The sequence below is a fragment of the Tiliqua scincoides genome, chromosome 3 (genome assembly GCF_035046505.1).
Source record: "Tiliqua scincoides isolate rTilSci1 chromosome 3, rTilSci1.hap2, whole genome shotgun sequence".
In the NCBI taxonomy this organism is placed as follows: domain Eukaryota; kingdom Metazoa; phylum Chordata; class Lepidosauria; order Squamata; family Scincidae; genus Tiliqua; species Tiliqua scincoides.
This window is the reverse complement of record NC_089823.1, coordinates 185254604-185271505: the sequence shown is the minus strand read 5'-3', so window position 1 is coordinate 185271505 and position 16902 is coordinate 185254604. Positions and strand designations below refer to the sequence as shown.

At 42.6% G+C, this 16902-nt stretch overlaps 1 protein-coding gene across 3 annotated transcripts in view; it reads right to left on the bottom strand.

Moving 5' to 3' along the window:
- Nucleotides 1-255: 255 nt before the first annotated feature.
- The window catches only part of LOC136643644 (VPS10 domain-containing receptor SorCS1), a 483280-nt gene continuing 466633 nt past the window's right edge, over nt 256-16902 (bottom strand). The window contains exons 24-27 of one of the 3 annotated variants that reach the window (XM_066618822.1): nt 10371-10470; nt 6020-6125; nt 5759-5919; nt 256-320 (exon numbers count right to left, since the gene is read on the bottom strand). In XM_066618822.1, coding sequence (XP_066474919.1) covers nt 256-320; nt 5759-5919; nt 6020-6125; nt 10371-10470 — 432 coding nt within the window. Of the gene's footprint in view, nt 321-2064; nt 2205-5758; nt 5920-6019; nt 6126-10370; nt 10471-16902 lie in introns of those variants that run through there. The other 2 variants (XM_066618821.1, XM_066618823.1) reach the window with 2 other exon arrangements.

Below are 16902 nucleotides of genomic sequence, written 5' to 3'. Positions count from 1 at the left end.
TAGAAAAGAAGAGAGAAGAGGGGTAAGAGGAAGTGATTTTTTCTTTCCTGTTTTTCCCCATTAAAATAGAGCACCTGTACACTGCAGTCCCAAATATGTTATCCAAATGACATCCACATGCACAGGTTTAAAGCTAAAAACCCTTTTGTCATCAGAAGAATCAAAAAGTCCAAACGTGGTGATTGGTTTCTTTTTTATACATATATATAGGGGGGGGTGAGGTGAAGGGGATACAGACAGACCGGTGTCCTTGTTTCAAACATTTATACAGGTAGGGATTTCTTTTGTGCTTTGAGTCTCAGCAACTGTGGAAATACTTCCTGCAGCAGAGAAAAAGACAAACAACAAAGGAGAGTTAGCAAAATAACAAGCTGTTACTGGGGGAACAGAAAGTATCTCAATACTGTGGCAGTTGTCTTCTGATTTAATTGTTCCTCACTAACACACCACATCCCCAGAATGTTCCCCTGTCATTTAGAAGGTGGACTGTAACATCATGTTCCTGGACTAATGAGTGTGATTTAACCCTGTCAAATTATGGTGCACTGGGTAAGGAAAAGAAGGAACGAGGCTAGCTGTGTGCTCCTTGGAGAAAAGAGGTCATGCTTTTAATGACATTTAAATGAAATAAAAGATGTCAGAGGTTTGACAGTCTGCTGAGATATTGGCCATGGTCCAAGCACCTGCTGAAACTTATGCAGTGAGCCCCAAATGGGCACAGAATCAGAATTTTTCTCCAGTGCTTAATGTCTAAAGGTGGAAGGGTCAAGGCTTAAGGCCCAGTTTGGCCACATGTCTTCTGACCTGTAAGCCCCTATCTCTAAGAGTGTGCAAAACACTCCAGCAGAATCCATCATTAATTCCTTTGACCTTGCTGACAGGCCATGGATTTCAGCAGAAAACTCTGTCTGGCCCTTTGGATTTGTGCTGCCACATTTGCTACTTTTATCATTATACAAGACTTGGATGCTTTCACTTTTTTCTCTGTCACAGACATTCAGTGCTTGAATTACAAGAGGGGCCCACTTCTGTGGCAGAAGTGTGGCAGGGCCCACTTCTGTGATGTCCATGGCTGAGTGTGACACTGTCAAAACAGTTTCAGGGCCTCCTTAGCTGCTGTTTGTAGAGGCTACTAAGGTCTCTGAGGTGGGAAGGCTACTGAGGGCTACTGAGGGGGAAGTCACAGGGTGGACTTCGTGAATTTCATTAGAGGCTCCTCCTACCTTTTCTTCCATACTTTGAGCATTGCATGCATTGTAGGCTTTGTAATAGACAGCACTTACACAGTTCACAGATACAGAAGCTTAAGGATGCTTCCTAATTGGCTTCACTTCAAATATTCAAACGAGTGATGCTTGTATAATATAGCTGCCGTGGTAGCACAAAGAGGGCCAGCTGGAATCCTATAGAAGCCATGCAGATTACATGACATTTGCTCAACTCAAATTCAGAAAGCAACTCAGAAAATGGTTCTTCTATCTGAATGCAAGCTCACATTTGCCCATTAAGTAACACTTTCATCCCAGGTATGTTGAGAATGACTGTGGTTCCTTAGTGTGGAGAAGAAGATGCTCTTTGAATGTTCAATCTCTGTGTGCAAGTCTGTGTGTGTGTGTGTGTGTGTGTGTGTGTGTGTGTGTGTGTGTGTGTGTGTGTGTTTTAATTTCACATGTCCAAGGTTGAGCCCTGACACTGTCAAACAGTTTCAGGGTTGAGCCCTGGTAAACACTGGCTCAGAAGAAGTCAAGGCTAGATCCAAAATAGGGTTGCCAGATATCCAGGGTTGACAGGGTCAGTAAGGAACCGCCTGCTTTCTCCAGGACAACTTTCACATGTTATTCTGATTGGCAGCTCTGAAAGGGCCCCAGAAGACTGCCCACTCCTTTCCCAATGCTGATGCTTTGGTCTTTTTGCCCTCTGCCAACAGCAGCACCGGCCCCCACCCCTTCCACTCAGCTGACCACCAGCTGGACTAATCAGCAGGCCAGCAACCCAGCGCACCTGCGCCTGACGAGCGCTCCTCGTACATCTGACCGCCAGCGTGCTCATCAGCAGGGCAACAGTCTATGCACTGTCTGCTTCTGGACCCTGGGCAGTCCTTGGCTGTCTGGTCACGCTCGCTGGTTGGTGTCCAGGATGTCCAGGAAATTTTCCTCCCAATAGCCTCTTGTGTACAAGAATTGGTCTTTGGAAATCTGGCAACCCTACAAATAACCCCAGCTAGAATCAGTGAGATTCATTACAAGCACAGTTCTCGAATACTATTCCAGCAGCGCAAGGACAGAGGGAAGGAGGGAAGCTAATTAAGAAGAAAATTGGCACACTGATCACAGAACATAGGTTCACATGTATTTGATCGTACTTAGAATTAATGTTCATTTACAGAGTGGACAAGTTAGTGACGCTAAGCATTTTTATAGCACTTTCTGAGCATGCAAAACGCCTCTCATGTATGATCCCAATGCAGTCTTTACAATTCTGTAACAGAAGTATCATTACACTCAAATTGTGTCTCAGTTCCTGAGGGACAAACTTGCCTTACCACCTAGTGAGTTGTGGTAGAGGCAAGATCTGAACTAGCAAAGTTTGATATGCAACTCAGGCTGCAGTCTTAACCTCACTTTCCTTACTCAATGGGAGTAATCCCATTGAACACAATAGGACTTACTTCTGAGTAGACCTGGTCTACTAAGATCCTAGCCAACTTTCCAGTTCTAACCTCAGGGCAATGCAGCTCCAAGGTAAGGGAACAAACATTCCCTTACCGTGAGGAGGCGTCCGTGACTGCCCCCCAACCACAGAATGCAGCCCATGCCCCATTAGCAGAGCTATGTCAGAGCTGAAAAGTTGGTTAGGATTTGGGCCTTAGTCTCTAAATCACTATGCTGTACCAGCTCTGTTTTTATTGCCTTTCCTCTTCATGACTTCCATCCCCTTCCCAACAGACAGCCTTTGCTTCTAAACTATCACTAAACTGGTCACTTTCTTGAGAGAAAATTCCAACCTTGCCCTTCAATGATTGACATTCTGCCACTTTGGCATTCCACCTGTGTTGGGGTTGGATGGCTTGGAGGACAAATAAGTTTTGATCCACTACACCTCGGTTCAGACTTAAAACAGTTTTCAGGCCCTTTGCAAGCAACGTGGTGGAGCTGGAGATTTGCGTGTTGGAATATAACAGAACTCATGGTTTGACATCCTGCCAACCTAAATATCCATTTGCCATCCGTTTATAGGACCTGAATGTGGATCAATGACTTGTGAGGACTAGACTCCATCAGCCACAGTGCAGAATCCTGAAAGGCCTTAAAAATGCTCTGGTCCTTAAACTGACACTCCATATATAATGTTTGTAAATGAATGAATTTATTTTTATGATCAATTTTTTAAAAATTGTGTTAGGCTGATATGCTAAAGTAACAATCAACAGAACTTCACACTCTATCCATTTGATAATGAGAGGGGATCACATCAGGGATCCAGCTTTTACTCAGCCTTCTTCCTGTGCTTTTAACAGCAGACAAATTGTCATGCAGAAATTAAGCCGCAGGCATAGCTTTTGCACACATGGAGATATAGCAGTGGGAAAAGTTTATCCGGCTTAATGTCTATATGACAGGCTGCCGTTAACGGCAAAGAGGGAGACCTAGGAAAAAAGTTGACAACCCTCAGATTAACTGATTCCAAAACTCTTCCCTGATCTGCAGATAGTCTGCATGGAAAGGAAGACTTAGCTTTCTGATTTAAAAGTCTATGCCTCCTTCATTCCCCCAACCTTTCATTCAATATCATGAACTATTCATGGCATATAACCCCCCAAAAACTGTGGTACTTCAATGAAAGCCTAGTTCCAGTGAAGTCAATGGATGACATGACCTTAAATCCAGCAACTGCATCATACAGAATGGCATTTAGAGCAAGCCTATTTTATTGTTAAAATGGATCAGAGACACCCAAAATGTTTGTATAATCAGATACAGAAATGAACTTTGCAAAGGGCAACACATTGCGAACTGGGATTATGAAGACATCCAGGCAACCATGGTTTTTGGATTATAGCATTTCCAACTGTTCACAGAATAGCTTGAGTGGAAAGAAACAGAAGGTCATTGGGTTTACATCCCTGCACAGAGGCAGAACTTTACATATTCAATGCTGTCTAACAGTTTAGCTCATACATTTCATTATCATCTGCGAAGGAGAGAGCAAACGCATGCAGACAGGACAAAGGTACAACACACTAGAACTATCTGGCATTGCGAGAAATAGATTTAGTAAAACAAACCCAAGGACGCTTGGGCAAGGCAGCTGTACAGTATATAAAAAGAGAGGAATGCCGTTCAGGGGGCGGAGATCAGGTGAGTACAGGAAATCATTTTCCTGGTGACAACAGCAGACACACACATGACCAATGTGGGGAGCCAATAGTCTGTAGGATGTGCCCAGCTGATGACAAGCACGTAACTACGTCCTTGCTTTTGTAGATTTACAATCAGGTGCAGATGTGTGATAACATTCTCTCAACCATGGGAGCAGATGCTCCATAATCCCGTGTATGTATCCCACCCACAGTAACACTGCTTGGTGAATGTTCCCCATTTTTACCCAAGCACATGCAATTCTGTCCTGCAGTGTGCCTGAAGATGAAACAGAAACAAAATTCATCTGCGGTGCCTCTTTGAGCATTCTTCACCCACCTATTTAATTGATGCTGTCTATATGCCTCAGACGACAAATTATTAAGAGCACAAAGTTTGTTTTCTGATCCTAATTGGCCATTAATGAATGCCCATATTAATAATCAGCATACATATCTTCCAGTATATACATCTCATTCAGTTTCTAGTTGTCTTTTAGCTGCAATCCTTGGCTTGTTTTCTAGGAAGAAATGGCTCTGATGTCCTGCCAAAATCAACTTGAGTTAACCAGAACAGAGAAAGTAGTCAGTAGCCTACAGACTTTAAGCCAAGTCACATAATGGTAACTATGTAGCACCAAACCAATTACTGGTTTCTTTGAAGTATGACTGAAGTATCTCAGACCAGGCTTGTCCCTGGGAACACAGCTAACAGAGGGCCATCTTGGTCTTTCCTTTTCAGATACAGACTGAAGGCAGACTGAAGGGAGATGAGGCATTAAAAAAAAAACCCACATATCTCCATGTGTGCAAGACTGCTTGCTAACCACAATGCAGGCAGGACATACTCAGGGTGAGCAATGAATGTTTGCGAGAATGACTCACAGCCCAATCCTATCCACAGTTTCCTGGGAATAAGCCCCATTGACTGCAATGGAACTTACTTCTGAGTAGACATGCATAGGATTGGGCTCTCAATGTGCTGCAATATGGCCAAATTTTGTTTTGGGGAAGCTAGCAAGGAGAATTTTGCTCTCTGCCCCATAACTAGGTACACCATCTTGGGTGCACCTGAACTTCATGGGGGAAAAAACTATGAAATCAGAAGCTAGAAAATATTTCCCTGCAAATATAATGTTCTTGAGTATAATGTTTTCATAATCCTCAGCAACTATGGAGAGAGTTACTACAGTGAAGGCCAAATTTCACTGTTGATTTTCTTATTCATCAAGTAGAGGAGAAGGTCAAAACATCTTAGAGTTAGCTTAGAGCAATTTAGAGAGGTTAACGCAAAAGTGGGAATAGTGAGTGTTTTAGCAGAGGAGATTGGAAGGCTCAGAAGAGATTTAGCCAATCAGAATGCAGAATCTGACCAGTTGTTGGCATCTACAGTTTATTTACCTATGGGCTGGGTATCCAACTTCTCATCTACTAGTTGTTCTGGGGTCATCAGCTCACTTTGAGGGACATTAGGCAGGCTTTCATTTTGACTGCCTGGACTGACCATCTCTTGATCTTTCTCATTCTGCATCTGTGCATAAACATTAATGCCCGGAATCTTCCTAAAACATTAACAGAAACCATCATTGGCGCATCAGCTATGGCGCATCATGCTTTTATACCTGACAGAAGAATGGAAGGGACAGAAGGAAAGAGTCATACCTTTTGAATTTGTAGATTACAAATACTGCCAAACCCACAAATACCACTGAGAGCAGCATCAACATGGCTGAACCACTGTGGCTTGGTGTGACATCTATGAGAGGGGCTGTAAGAAAGTGAAGGAGAAATTTATTTTTTCAAATTTTTATACCACCCCTTTCTCCAAGGAGCTCAGGATGGCGAGCTCCTTTTGTCCTTACAACAACCCTGTGAGGTAGGTTAGGTTGAGATGTAGTGATGGCTCATGGTCACCCAGGAAGTGGGCGGGGTGGCTGAGTGGGGATTTGAACCTGGATCTTCCAGGTCTTAGTTCAACTCCCAAACCACTACACCATTGTGGTTCTTTCAAATTTGGAAAGGCAATTCTCACAAGAGGCTCAAGTACAGAACTTTTTTGTCTCTGGCTGGATCCCACCTTTGACTGGAAGCTTGCCCTACTTGTTATCTTGTGCCCAGGGCTCAGTGAAATCGGCCAATCCTATCCACACTTTCCTGGGAGTAAGCCTTCTAATGATTCTAATGGGACTTATTTCTGAGTAGACAGGCATAGGATTGGGCTGTAAGGGCCCCCATCCAGAAGAGGGTCCAGTGGGTCTAGCTGATTACTGAACCCTCAAGTACTGGTAATAGTGGCAGTGTCCAAAGCACCATCATTGGGGCCCCAGTGCAGGATTTTATCCCATGGGGCTCTAGCAACCTAGCACTCACACTGCTTATGCTGTGGTGTTCTTAGGAATCTGACAGCCTACCCACACTTTTTCTTTCAATCTGCACACAATTCTCCTTGGTCTGTCATTTGGAAATCACTTATTTAGGGTGGGAAACAGAAACATTACAGGTATGTGCAACTGCAAATCACACAATCGCAATTGCAGGTTCAGAATGTATAACTCTTTCTGAAAAAAGAAGCCATCTTTGTGTTGCCTAATTTGTTTCTCCAAGGGCTACGTTTTATTCAGTTAAAAAAGTACAAATCTTATTACAATTTGCAAATTTTATGGCACCTCCTTAAAGCTTCTCGGGTTGGATAGCTTGTAGAACAACAAAAAAGTTATGTGGACTTACCAGATGGTAACAGAAGTTGTCAAGCATTTCAGGATTAGCTTGGAAAAGTACTAGCACTAATTCAAAGTATTTGGTACTTTTGCTCCCCTGCTTTGCAGGTCGGTCCCCATGGGAGCCCCTCTGTTCCCATACATGCACTGGTGCTTTGCCTTTCCAATTTCTTTTAAGAGTAAGAACCTGAATCCTCTTCTCAGACAAACCGGAAGTGACATTTGAAGGTCTTAAAGGCTTTCAGAAGGCTGGGGAAGTAGCAGGTTCATTTATGTCTGACCTATGGGTTTGGGAACTTACAGATAATGAAATCTGTGGGTCCAGAATTCATGGATACACTGTAATTGCTATGAATGCCAGAGGGTCAAATCACTTTGCTTCCAAAAAGGTGAGTCTGTAATCTGTATCAATCAATTACTATGACCAGTTCTCTCTCTCTCTCTCTCTCTCTCTCTCTGTGTGTGTGTGTGTGTGTAAGTGTGTGCAATATGTAGGGGCATAGTGCTGAGAGCCAATACACTGGACAATTGCAACAATTGGGACACCCAGTAACCAGGATCTTCTTTGCATTATTTTGGAACTTTTAGTTTAGTGTTGTTTTTTTTAAAGAAATGAGTCCATTTAAAAAGTGACAGCTGCCTATTTAGAGGAGACTTTAGTTCCAAGTAGTGACAGAAATTAGGCAGTATTTTTCTTCACCACCTGTAGTTTTTGCACAATTATACAGGAGGCATGGATATATTTGCTGTGCTGCTAATTGGATTCAGGAACACACAGCCACAATCCCAAGAGAAGCTATTAGCAAATGTGGCTTAGGAAATGCTTTAAAGGATGCTCTTCCCCTATGCTCTTTAAAAGAATGTTGTTGCTCTCTGTATATAGTCTTCCCAGAGCTCTGTGTTCTCCCTTTTTATGGTCCCCTTAGCATTTATGCAGAGACTACATTATATGTGAGAAAGTGTGAATATTACTAGCGAGAGATCTCCATAGAAATGTTAGGAGACATGGTTAAGAGTGTGAAGGTTATAACATTCAGCTGAGTATCTGAACTGGTGCCAACAGGTTGCCAGTGTCCTTGGGGAAAAGCCCTGCACGGAATTTCCCATGGCACCTTCCAGCCTCTCCCTCGTTGCAAAACAGGCCCTGGCATTGCTATTGCTATTGTGGGGTCAAACGTCAGTCCGTCCCAATTGGGCCCTGTGATGGGAATGGGCCCTCAGCCAGCATCCAATGAGGCTGATCCATATATGAGTACATACATGACATATGTGAAAATGATGGCAGGTTTCATACAAAAGCATTTAAGATGATGAAGATACCAAATAACATTTAAAGTACATCTTGCATACTTGGTATAATTATCTGAAATATCAGACTGATCAGAGCAGCATAATGACATAAATGGGTTTGTGTTGATAGATTTTTAAAAGGTATCTTGAGGAAAGTGGCATCAAATTTGTAGCAGCTTGTCCATTATAAATGTCACAATCCTGCAAAATGAAGTTCATTTGACTTTGCTCGGGAAGACTCAGAGATTGTACTGATTAGCCTAGAAGGAATGAAAAAATGGGGCAACAAGAAAAAGGACTAAACCAACATCTTTATCAATGGTTGAAATGAAAATGGTCAGAATCTGCCGGACTTTTAAAACATTTAAGATAGTCACATCCAACGTCACTAACAGTCCAATTCTGCTATCACTGCTGATGCAGCAGCACCAAAAAGTTGTGTGCTACATCCTATGGTGGGGGAGGTAACCCAAGTGCAAATGGGAGGTAAGTAAAAATAATTTTTACTTATCTCTGCATAGGCTCTGGAGCAGCCTATGGGTCTCTGTAGATGTGTACTACCTATTTTGGTGATGAATGTCTGAGGAGGGAAAAGGAGCAGGGAGGTTTACAAAAGAAAGGATAAGATCCAGTGTGCACCAAGCCACGAGATCCATCCCGCCTCTTCCCCATCCCAGTTCCTTCCCCCTCCAGAAACACCTCATTCCTCCTCCATCCACCTGACCCCTACCTCACTGGTGTCGGTGGACAGTGGCCTCTTTGCCAGCCTCTGCACATGTGGCCACCATTGTGCTGATGACCTTGCTGCACTTGCCGGCAGAACGTAACTTCCACCAGAATCCTCAGATTTCTACTAGCAGATAGTATTGGCTCATAAGAGGCATCAAAATGTTATTGATTTCAGATATTGGCAGCACAAAGTCATGGGCAATGTTACTGCTGATATGTTGTTTTCATCCTGAAAACAAAACTTGCATTTTATCACCCAAACGGTTGGGAGCACTGAATTTGGCCATCAGAACTGGTGGACCAGTTGTGCCCTATTATGTAAGGAGGTGGCTGGGTGGATATACAGGTTGAGACTAATTATTTGCATGGGTTCCATTCCAAGCACTCACGTGGATGGCAAAAAATGCACTATAGCAAATCAATTTAAAAAACAAAGTTTCTTTGCTCCAGTGATTTAAAAACAGCCTTGCTGACCTTTTGACTCTAAGATAAGAGTCATTAAGAAGACAATCCATCAACCAGTCCTCCTCCAAGAGCTCAGAAAGCTTCACTCAGCCCCTCCCTTCACCAATGCAAAGCGATCACCTTTCTTTCACGTGCTTAGGGGGAAGGGAGGGGTCCGCTGGAGAGAGAAGGATTGATGGATTGACAGCCAGCTGCTCCCCCCCTCTCTCATTAATGAGGCTATTGTTAAAGGACTGCTCAGTTTTTTAAACTGATTTTAAAGGGATGTGTTTTTCCCCTTCTCCAGGGATCAGCACATTCCTTCTCATTTGCAGGGGCCATTTGTGTTGAGTCAAATCCGTGTATAAAAAATCCGTGTGTAAATAGGTTGGACCTGTACATGTAACTAGGATGAATACATTCTGAAAAAACAATTTACTTTCTCTAGTCATTTCCGGATTTATAACCTGAACCACTTTTAACAGCGGACAAAGGCATGTGTGACCATTCATTATCAGTTTCAAGGTGATGAAAGACTGCTTGTCATCTTTTCAGTAGCCAATTGGTTCAGTAGCCAATACAGTTTACGAATTATTCCAACTACATTTGTAGGACTGAGTTGGAGGTTTAGACCAAGTATAAATAGAAACACTGCTAGCCTTCGGTGTAAAACAACAATGGGAGCTGATGAGAGGCACAGAAGGACCAATTTGGCAAATAAATGTAACTTTAAAAAAGAAAGATAAAAAACAAGTTCCACAGTGCTCTCACTGGAGAACTGACAATAAACAGACTAATAATTTTGGCTGAGATGCTCAGGAATCAATACCAACCTGCTGTTAAATGGGCAGCATGAACTAGGATTTGAACACCAGGTTTTAAGTCAAACTGGATGGCGTTTTGGTTCAGTTTTTGGACCAATATTTCTGAAATCTGAAAAGACAAAAAAAAAAAAAAACCCGTTAGTACAAAATGTCATAAGAACTACTGCAAAGGACAAGACAGTGGCCATTACTGGAATGTTTCAGAAAAAATGGTGTGATTTACAAACTGATCCTGTTGGTGGCACCCCTAACAACTGGGTCCCTAGTGATGCTTTACGAATTTGGTTTCTTTCCCCAGCAATCATATCTAACAATTGATAGAGCAGGATTTCGTGAGCAGCAAATGAAGCTATCATATTCAGGTGATGGCTCAGCCAAGGTCATAAAGAATATGCATAGCGTAGAGCAGCGGTTCACAAACTGGTGGGTCCTGACCCACCAGCCTGGGAAGCCCGTCTGCCCCCTTAAAGGGCATGGAAGAGTGAAGGCGGCAATGCAATCCCCAGGATTGTACCACTGCCAAGGACAAGGGGGTCTTTTTTTCAACTTATCATTAGCAGTGCCGGCCTCCTGGGGGGTGCAGATGTCTCTGCAGAATATCTAAAAAAAGGGATTGCGACTCACTTCTGGATCTGCAATTGCTAATTCACATGCTGGTGGAACACTTTTTGTGCCAGGCACTGATTGCTTTACGGCAGTCAGCCATACTGCTTTACTGCTTTGCAGAAGCCTCACCATCATTGAGTAGCGAGGTTAAGATTGGGCTCTTAGGCTATTATTCTATCTTACTGGAAACAAACACCTCTATGCATAGGACAACTCTGCAGTGCTCTCTAACAGACGTCGGAACGCTGGGGCCTCTCTGTGTTCCGAGCGGTTGGCTGCGCACTCGGGGAGTCGGATGGCAGCTGCTCTTCTCCTGGCTTTCCAAGGCTCGGGCCCCTCTCTCGGGGCGAACCTTCATCTGAGGGTACCAAGGCAAAGTCCTACATTGGACTCCCCTTGTCCACCCTGGCTCATGTCCTGATGATGCATTGGGTGTTATCTCTGGCACTCTTTCTGAGGGTTCAAGGGTTGTCCTGTCTAGAGCCTTTGATGGGCATGGGCTGTCAGTCAGTACCTGAGTAACATCAAGTCTGCTACTGTCTACATAGACATCACAGAATAAACATCTTGGGGGCTCAAGCTAATATGATTTGGAGACTAAATAAATAAAACAAGGACACACAAGAATGGGGGGGAAGCACAACAAGGCAGGTCTACAGCTCTCTGTTAGCTGCATCACCCCTCAGGACTTGTAGACAGGTTTAATTACCCTAAAAGTTGTCTCCTGATGATTCCACTATCCATTTATTTTAACAGAACTGTCATATTCGTGGCACTATCCTTTTAATTTGTAGCGCTGGTGTAGTGGCGGCTACGCTGGCGCTGGATGTTGTAAAGGTGCTACAAAGTGCTTTTGGACACTCAAAGAGTAAGCAGTGCCAGCGTGAGGGCCTGCATTATCTTGCTGACACTGAATCCTGAGCAACAGCCACTGAAACAGGTAAGAGTTGCTCCGTGTGACACAGGAGCGGGGGGAGGTGGAATGGAGTGGATCAGGGCCTGGAGGGGGTTGGATCAGCAGAGGAGGCCTCCACCATTTCCTATTCTCCCTCGTGAGTCTTTTACCACTGACCCAGGGCTTCTCAGACTTGAACCAGTGATTTCATTGGTGCAGATTCAAATAGCCTCATTGGGCAGGTTGAAGTTCTATACATGGTCCCCAATGTTCTACATGAGGAAAAGGAATTCCTTTACCCCAAGCCTGCTCACACCCACAACTGGATACAGTGTGGGCTGTGTGGCACCACTGAGCCAGTGTTGGATAGGATTCGGCCACCTGTGATATACACAATGCGAAGGCCAATTATCAGTTATTTTTAAAAATTGATTTAAGGGCAGATAGCTTATAGCAAAAATATGTGCAGAATGTCACTCCCGAATCGGCCTTTTCAGCCACACTAGACGCTGTTCCAGAACCACCTTTCAGAGCGCAATACCATAGTCTTTCGAGACTGAAGGTTGCCAACAACAACATGTGCAGAATGCATTTTTAATGGATGGGCTCACCAAATGATATAACCACATGATGTATTTTGTTTTAAATAAGCCTTTATACGTTTCCAAAGGTTAATGAGAAATTATCAGGCAAAAAGGATTCTCATCATTTTAGGGTCATGTTCAGCTTTTTAAATTTGCAGATTTAGTTTAACTCTTGTCATGCTTCCCACATGGAAATAAATTTCTCACTTTCATTCTTCATTATGAGAGATTTATCAGTGTTTTAAAAATTAGTTTTATTGAATTTGTAAAATACTTTTGGCTCCTACCTTTTATACTGGCCACTGATTCACTTGGAACACTATTTCTGGCTTAAGACTAATTAGAACATGTTTACATGAGGAAAATTGCACTAGTTTGAATGAGAACAACTTGCCTACACTTGCCAGACAAAACAAATGACAGCATATGGACATTCCATATGTCTGAAATTGTGTCTGTCACCTCTGAGAGAGATTGTGATTTTCACTCCCATCTCCCACTTCTTCTTGTCCCCTTTTCCTCACACAAAGTGAGGTATGTGAGTTGTTTTTATTTCCATTTATTTTGCATTTTTAAATGAGCTAAACTTTTTTCTGGAATAAAAAATAACAGAAAAAAGAAAATACTAAATAACTTGTCAAAAAGGAGTTCAATTGCTGTTTCCCCACTCTCTACATTTACAAGTATATGTCACTGAAACAATCACATATGGTTCCTTTGTTTTGCCTGCCTCTTCCTTATGCCACCCGCCATGCTGCCTCCTTTGTGTCAATTTCTAAATTTTAAGCCTCTCAGGTTAGGCGTCTCTCTTTTTACTCTGTGTCAAGTGGTATGTAACCCAGAGCCCAATCATGAGCTCTTTAGCGCTGGTTGTGTAACTGTACCGCTGGCACCGAGTGTCGCAAATGTGCTGTAAAGCATGACTGCGGCACCTGGATAGGAGGGGCCGCTGGCAAAATAGCTGGCACAGACTTGAGAAGCCCCATTGCAGGGGCTTAGGGCTTTTTTGGTGGAAGGGGGTGAAAGTCCTCTTCCCCCAAGGAGACCTCTGGCAGCTACTGTGGGGCCACAGAATGCAGCAGTAGCCTCTTTGGCACCGCTGCACCTGGTGGCAACACTGCTTTTAGGATTGGGCTGCTGAGGGCGGGGCGATGCAGTGAACTGAACAGGCACGATCTCCGGGGCTCCGGATTTCAGCCTGTTTCTCACCTCTATTACTGCAGGTCCAGGAGATCCAATGACTTTGCCAGGAGAGGTTTAGTCATCCTGACGGTGATACCTGAGTAGGTTGGAGCCCAGCCGGGGGGGGGCTTGCTTCTCAGGAGTTGGCTGTTCAAGGCAGTGGGGGAGGAGACGCGAAATCACAACTAACTGCAAACCCCTGTGGAGATACCATCTACTGAAACTGATACCATCTATTGAAAGAAGATACTTGGAAGAACAAAGTAAGTGCTGTTTGTGTTATGCAAATCCCGGTTTTAAACAACTGACTTTGGAAAAAGGAGAAGGGGGGAGGATTCCTCCACCTCACTGTTGATTTTTTAAATCTGAGAAGAGACATTTGAGTTTTTGCCACTATATGGAGTATAACTTTATCAATACAAGTTTACAAATCTGCAACCCTGTATGAGATATAAATTTTATTGGATGTTGAATTCTGGATTATTTGAGCACGAAAGGATTTCTTATCACTGAGTGGTGAGTTGAATATTGTTTGGTCGGCGTCTGTGGGAAACTAAATGTTTGCATTCCATAGCAAAGAGATTGCCCAGGACATCTAGTGGACTAAAAGAAAATTGTAAGGGATTATGGATTCATGGATTAATCAGGAACAAATTGGGAAAATTTATTACAACAAAAGCTGGAATGTTTGCTTGATATGAGTCGACAACAAGTGATCCAAATTTTACAAATCCAAATTAGCGTGGAAACCCTAAGCCAACAGATAAATAAGCTTAATGAAACTGAAGTTAAAGCTACAATAATGAAGAATAATGACCAACAAGTTGAAATGATAATTTTAATGACAATTTTAATGGAGATACAGAAAGATGGGGCAGACTGGAAGATAAGTACCCAAAAGGTATTGGACCAGAATGGGGAAGAGACATGTCAACCAAGCGTAGTTGACCAAGAGATTGACCAAGAGAAGATGACCTGCCAGGATTTATTGATAGGAATAAGAAGACTAAGAGGATGTATATCAAAGCATGAACTCTTAAAAGAGATATTCTTGTGAAGTTTATCAGGAAAAAAGATGGAAAAAGTTTAGAGATGATATGCAAGATTTGAATTGCTATTTGAATTCAAGATAATGACACGATTTGGTAGTGGTGTAATAATTGATTTGGAGAAGGAAAATATATCTAGGTATTTTATAAGTCAATTTTGATGAACTAGGTTTAAATTTGTTTGATACTGTTTTGGAATCTATAGATGGGGAAATGATATGAAGGTAGAAAGTTAAGTTTAGAAAGTAATGGATTTATAATTGTTTATAATTAATGATAAGTATTTAGTAGTAATTTTGTATTAGAATAAGTTGTATTAATAAAAGAGTTTAAGATTTTGTATTTTATAGGTTAATTTTTATGAATTTAGATTTAGATGAATTTTGTTGAATTAATTTTGATCAATACTTAAATTTGTTTGATATTGTTTTGGAATTTATAGATGGGGAAATGATATGAAGGTAGAAAGTAAAGTTTTAGAAAGCAATGGATATGTAACATATGAGTAGTTTGGCTGATTTGTTTATAATTAGATTTATGATAAGTATTTAGTAGTAAATTTGTATTAGAATAAGTTGTATTAATAAAAGAGTTTAAGAGTTTATTGAAAGAAGGAATATAAAGAATGATGGGAAAAGAAGGGGAGAGATAATTATGATGATGAAATGGTGAAGTACATAGAATATGAAACAGGGTTTTTAGAAATGAATAAGTATTTTTTGTATATTCTTTTTTTTTCTTTTTATAATTCTTTTTTTTCCTTTTTGGATTATATTAAGAGATATAAGAAATTGTTGGTAGAATGAATTATTATTTTATTGATATATGGTATCCTGCAACCTCAATGTTTGTATGTATGTGTTTTTGTATGTTTGTTTCTTTATGTGTTTATGGAAAAATAAAATAATAATTATTTTTTTTTAAAGGATTGGGCTGCCCATGGTGCTGTATAAATCATTTTAATAACACCTGCAAGTGCATTTTTTTTTTTTTTTTTTGGCTAAAAGGAGGAAAGCAAGAAGGTAAGGACTTAAAAAGATAATGGAACCCAAACTATCTCCACACTTCCCTTTGACAGCCCATTTGCTCCAGAAGAACCTGATGCAGGTAGATATTTTATAAGTAAACATAGCAAAGGACAAAACAGCTATAAACAAACACAAACATCATAAAACAGAATTTTTAACTTGCAAGGCACACGCAGTTTACATCATTAACAATACCTGAGATGTCGGAGAACATCTACAGTATAATAGTTCAATCCTAACCTGCACCGGAACAGGCAGGCCAAGTGGCTTGTGCTGCATTCAGCTCAGGTTATTAGCTGGCTGTGTTGGGAAAATTAAGTTTCTTGCATTAAGAGGCTATTTACTTATATAGCAAGACAGCCCAAACCTGAGCTGCCCAGGGCTCCCAGCGTTGGCAGCACCGAGAATGGCTGCCGCCGGATCCTGTGTGCCTCAGGCTACTGCAGGTGGCCCCTCGGGAGAAGGGGACTTTCGTCCTCTTCTCCCAGGTAAGGGAAGCAGCCCCTCAATGGGGCTACTCACTTTACCGCTGACCAAAAGGTCAGAGCCCCACACGAACACCTTGGATCCAGTGAAGCGGAGCTCCAAGGACCTGTTTCCCTCCCTCCCCACTCCCTTCCCCAGCACACCTCCCACCCACGCTCTCTCCGCCCTCTGCTGGCCTCCTACCTCCCCGGAACGCCTCCTCCCCACCCCCTTCCCCGTCCCCGTTTACTGTGCAATGGCTCGGCGGTCCGTGAGACTGCCGAGCGGCGGAGGCTAGGTGCCTGCCCCACACGAGCCTGGCGCTAGCCCAGCACTGGCCGGCGCTGGGCTAGCACAGGTGGTAGCCTGGCGGTGAGGCTCGCAAATGTGCCTTACGGCATGTTTGCAAAAGTGCATGGCGGCACGAAGCCGCAGCGCCGAGCCCAGTCATTCTCAGTCATTTCACTGGCTTAGTATAAAGGCCTAAAAGGTTAACTTGTAGGTCTTGTTGGAGACAAGAGAAAAGCAGGAGCATACAGTAGCCAGAAGTCAAATAAATAGCCAAATAAAGAGATATGGCAGATTCTCATGCCATATCACAAACTACTTCTCAAACGTTCCTCAAGGTTTGTGAAATCGGTCATTCAAAAAGAAGTCACAGATCCCACCAGGCATGGATCCAGACCCATCAGGATCCGTCCCATGGGGTGTAGTCATCATTGTCACAAGGTC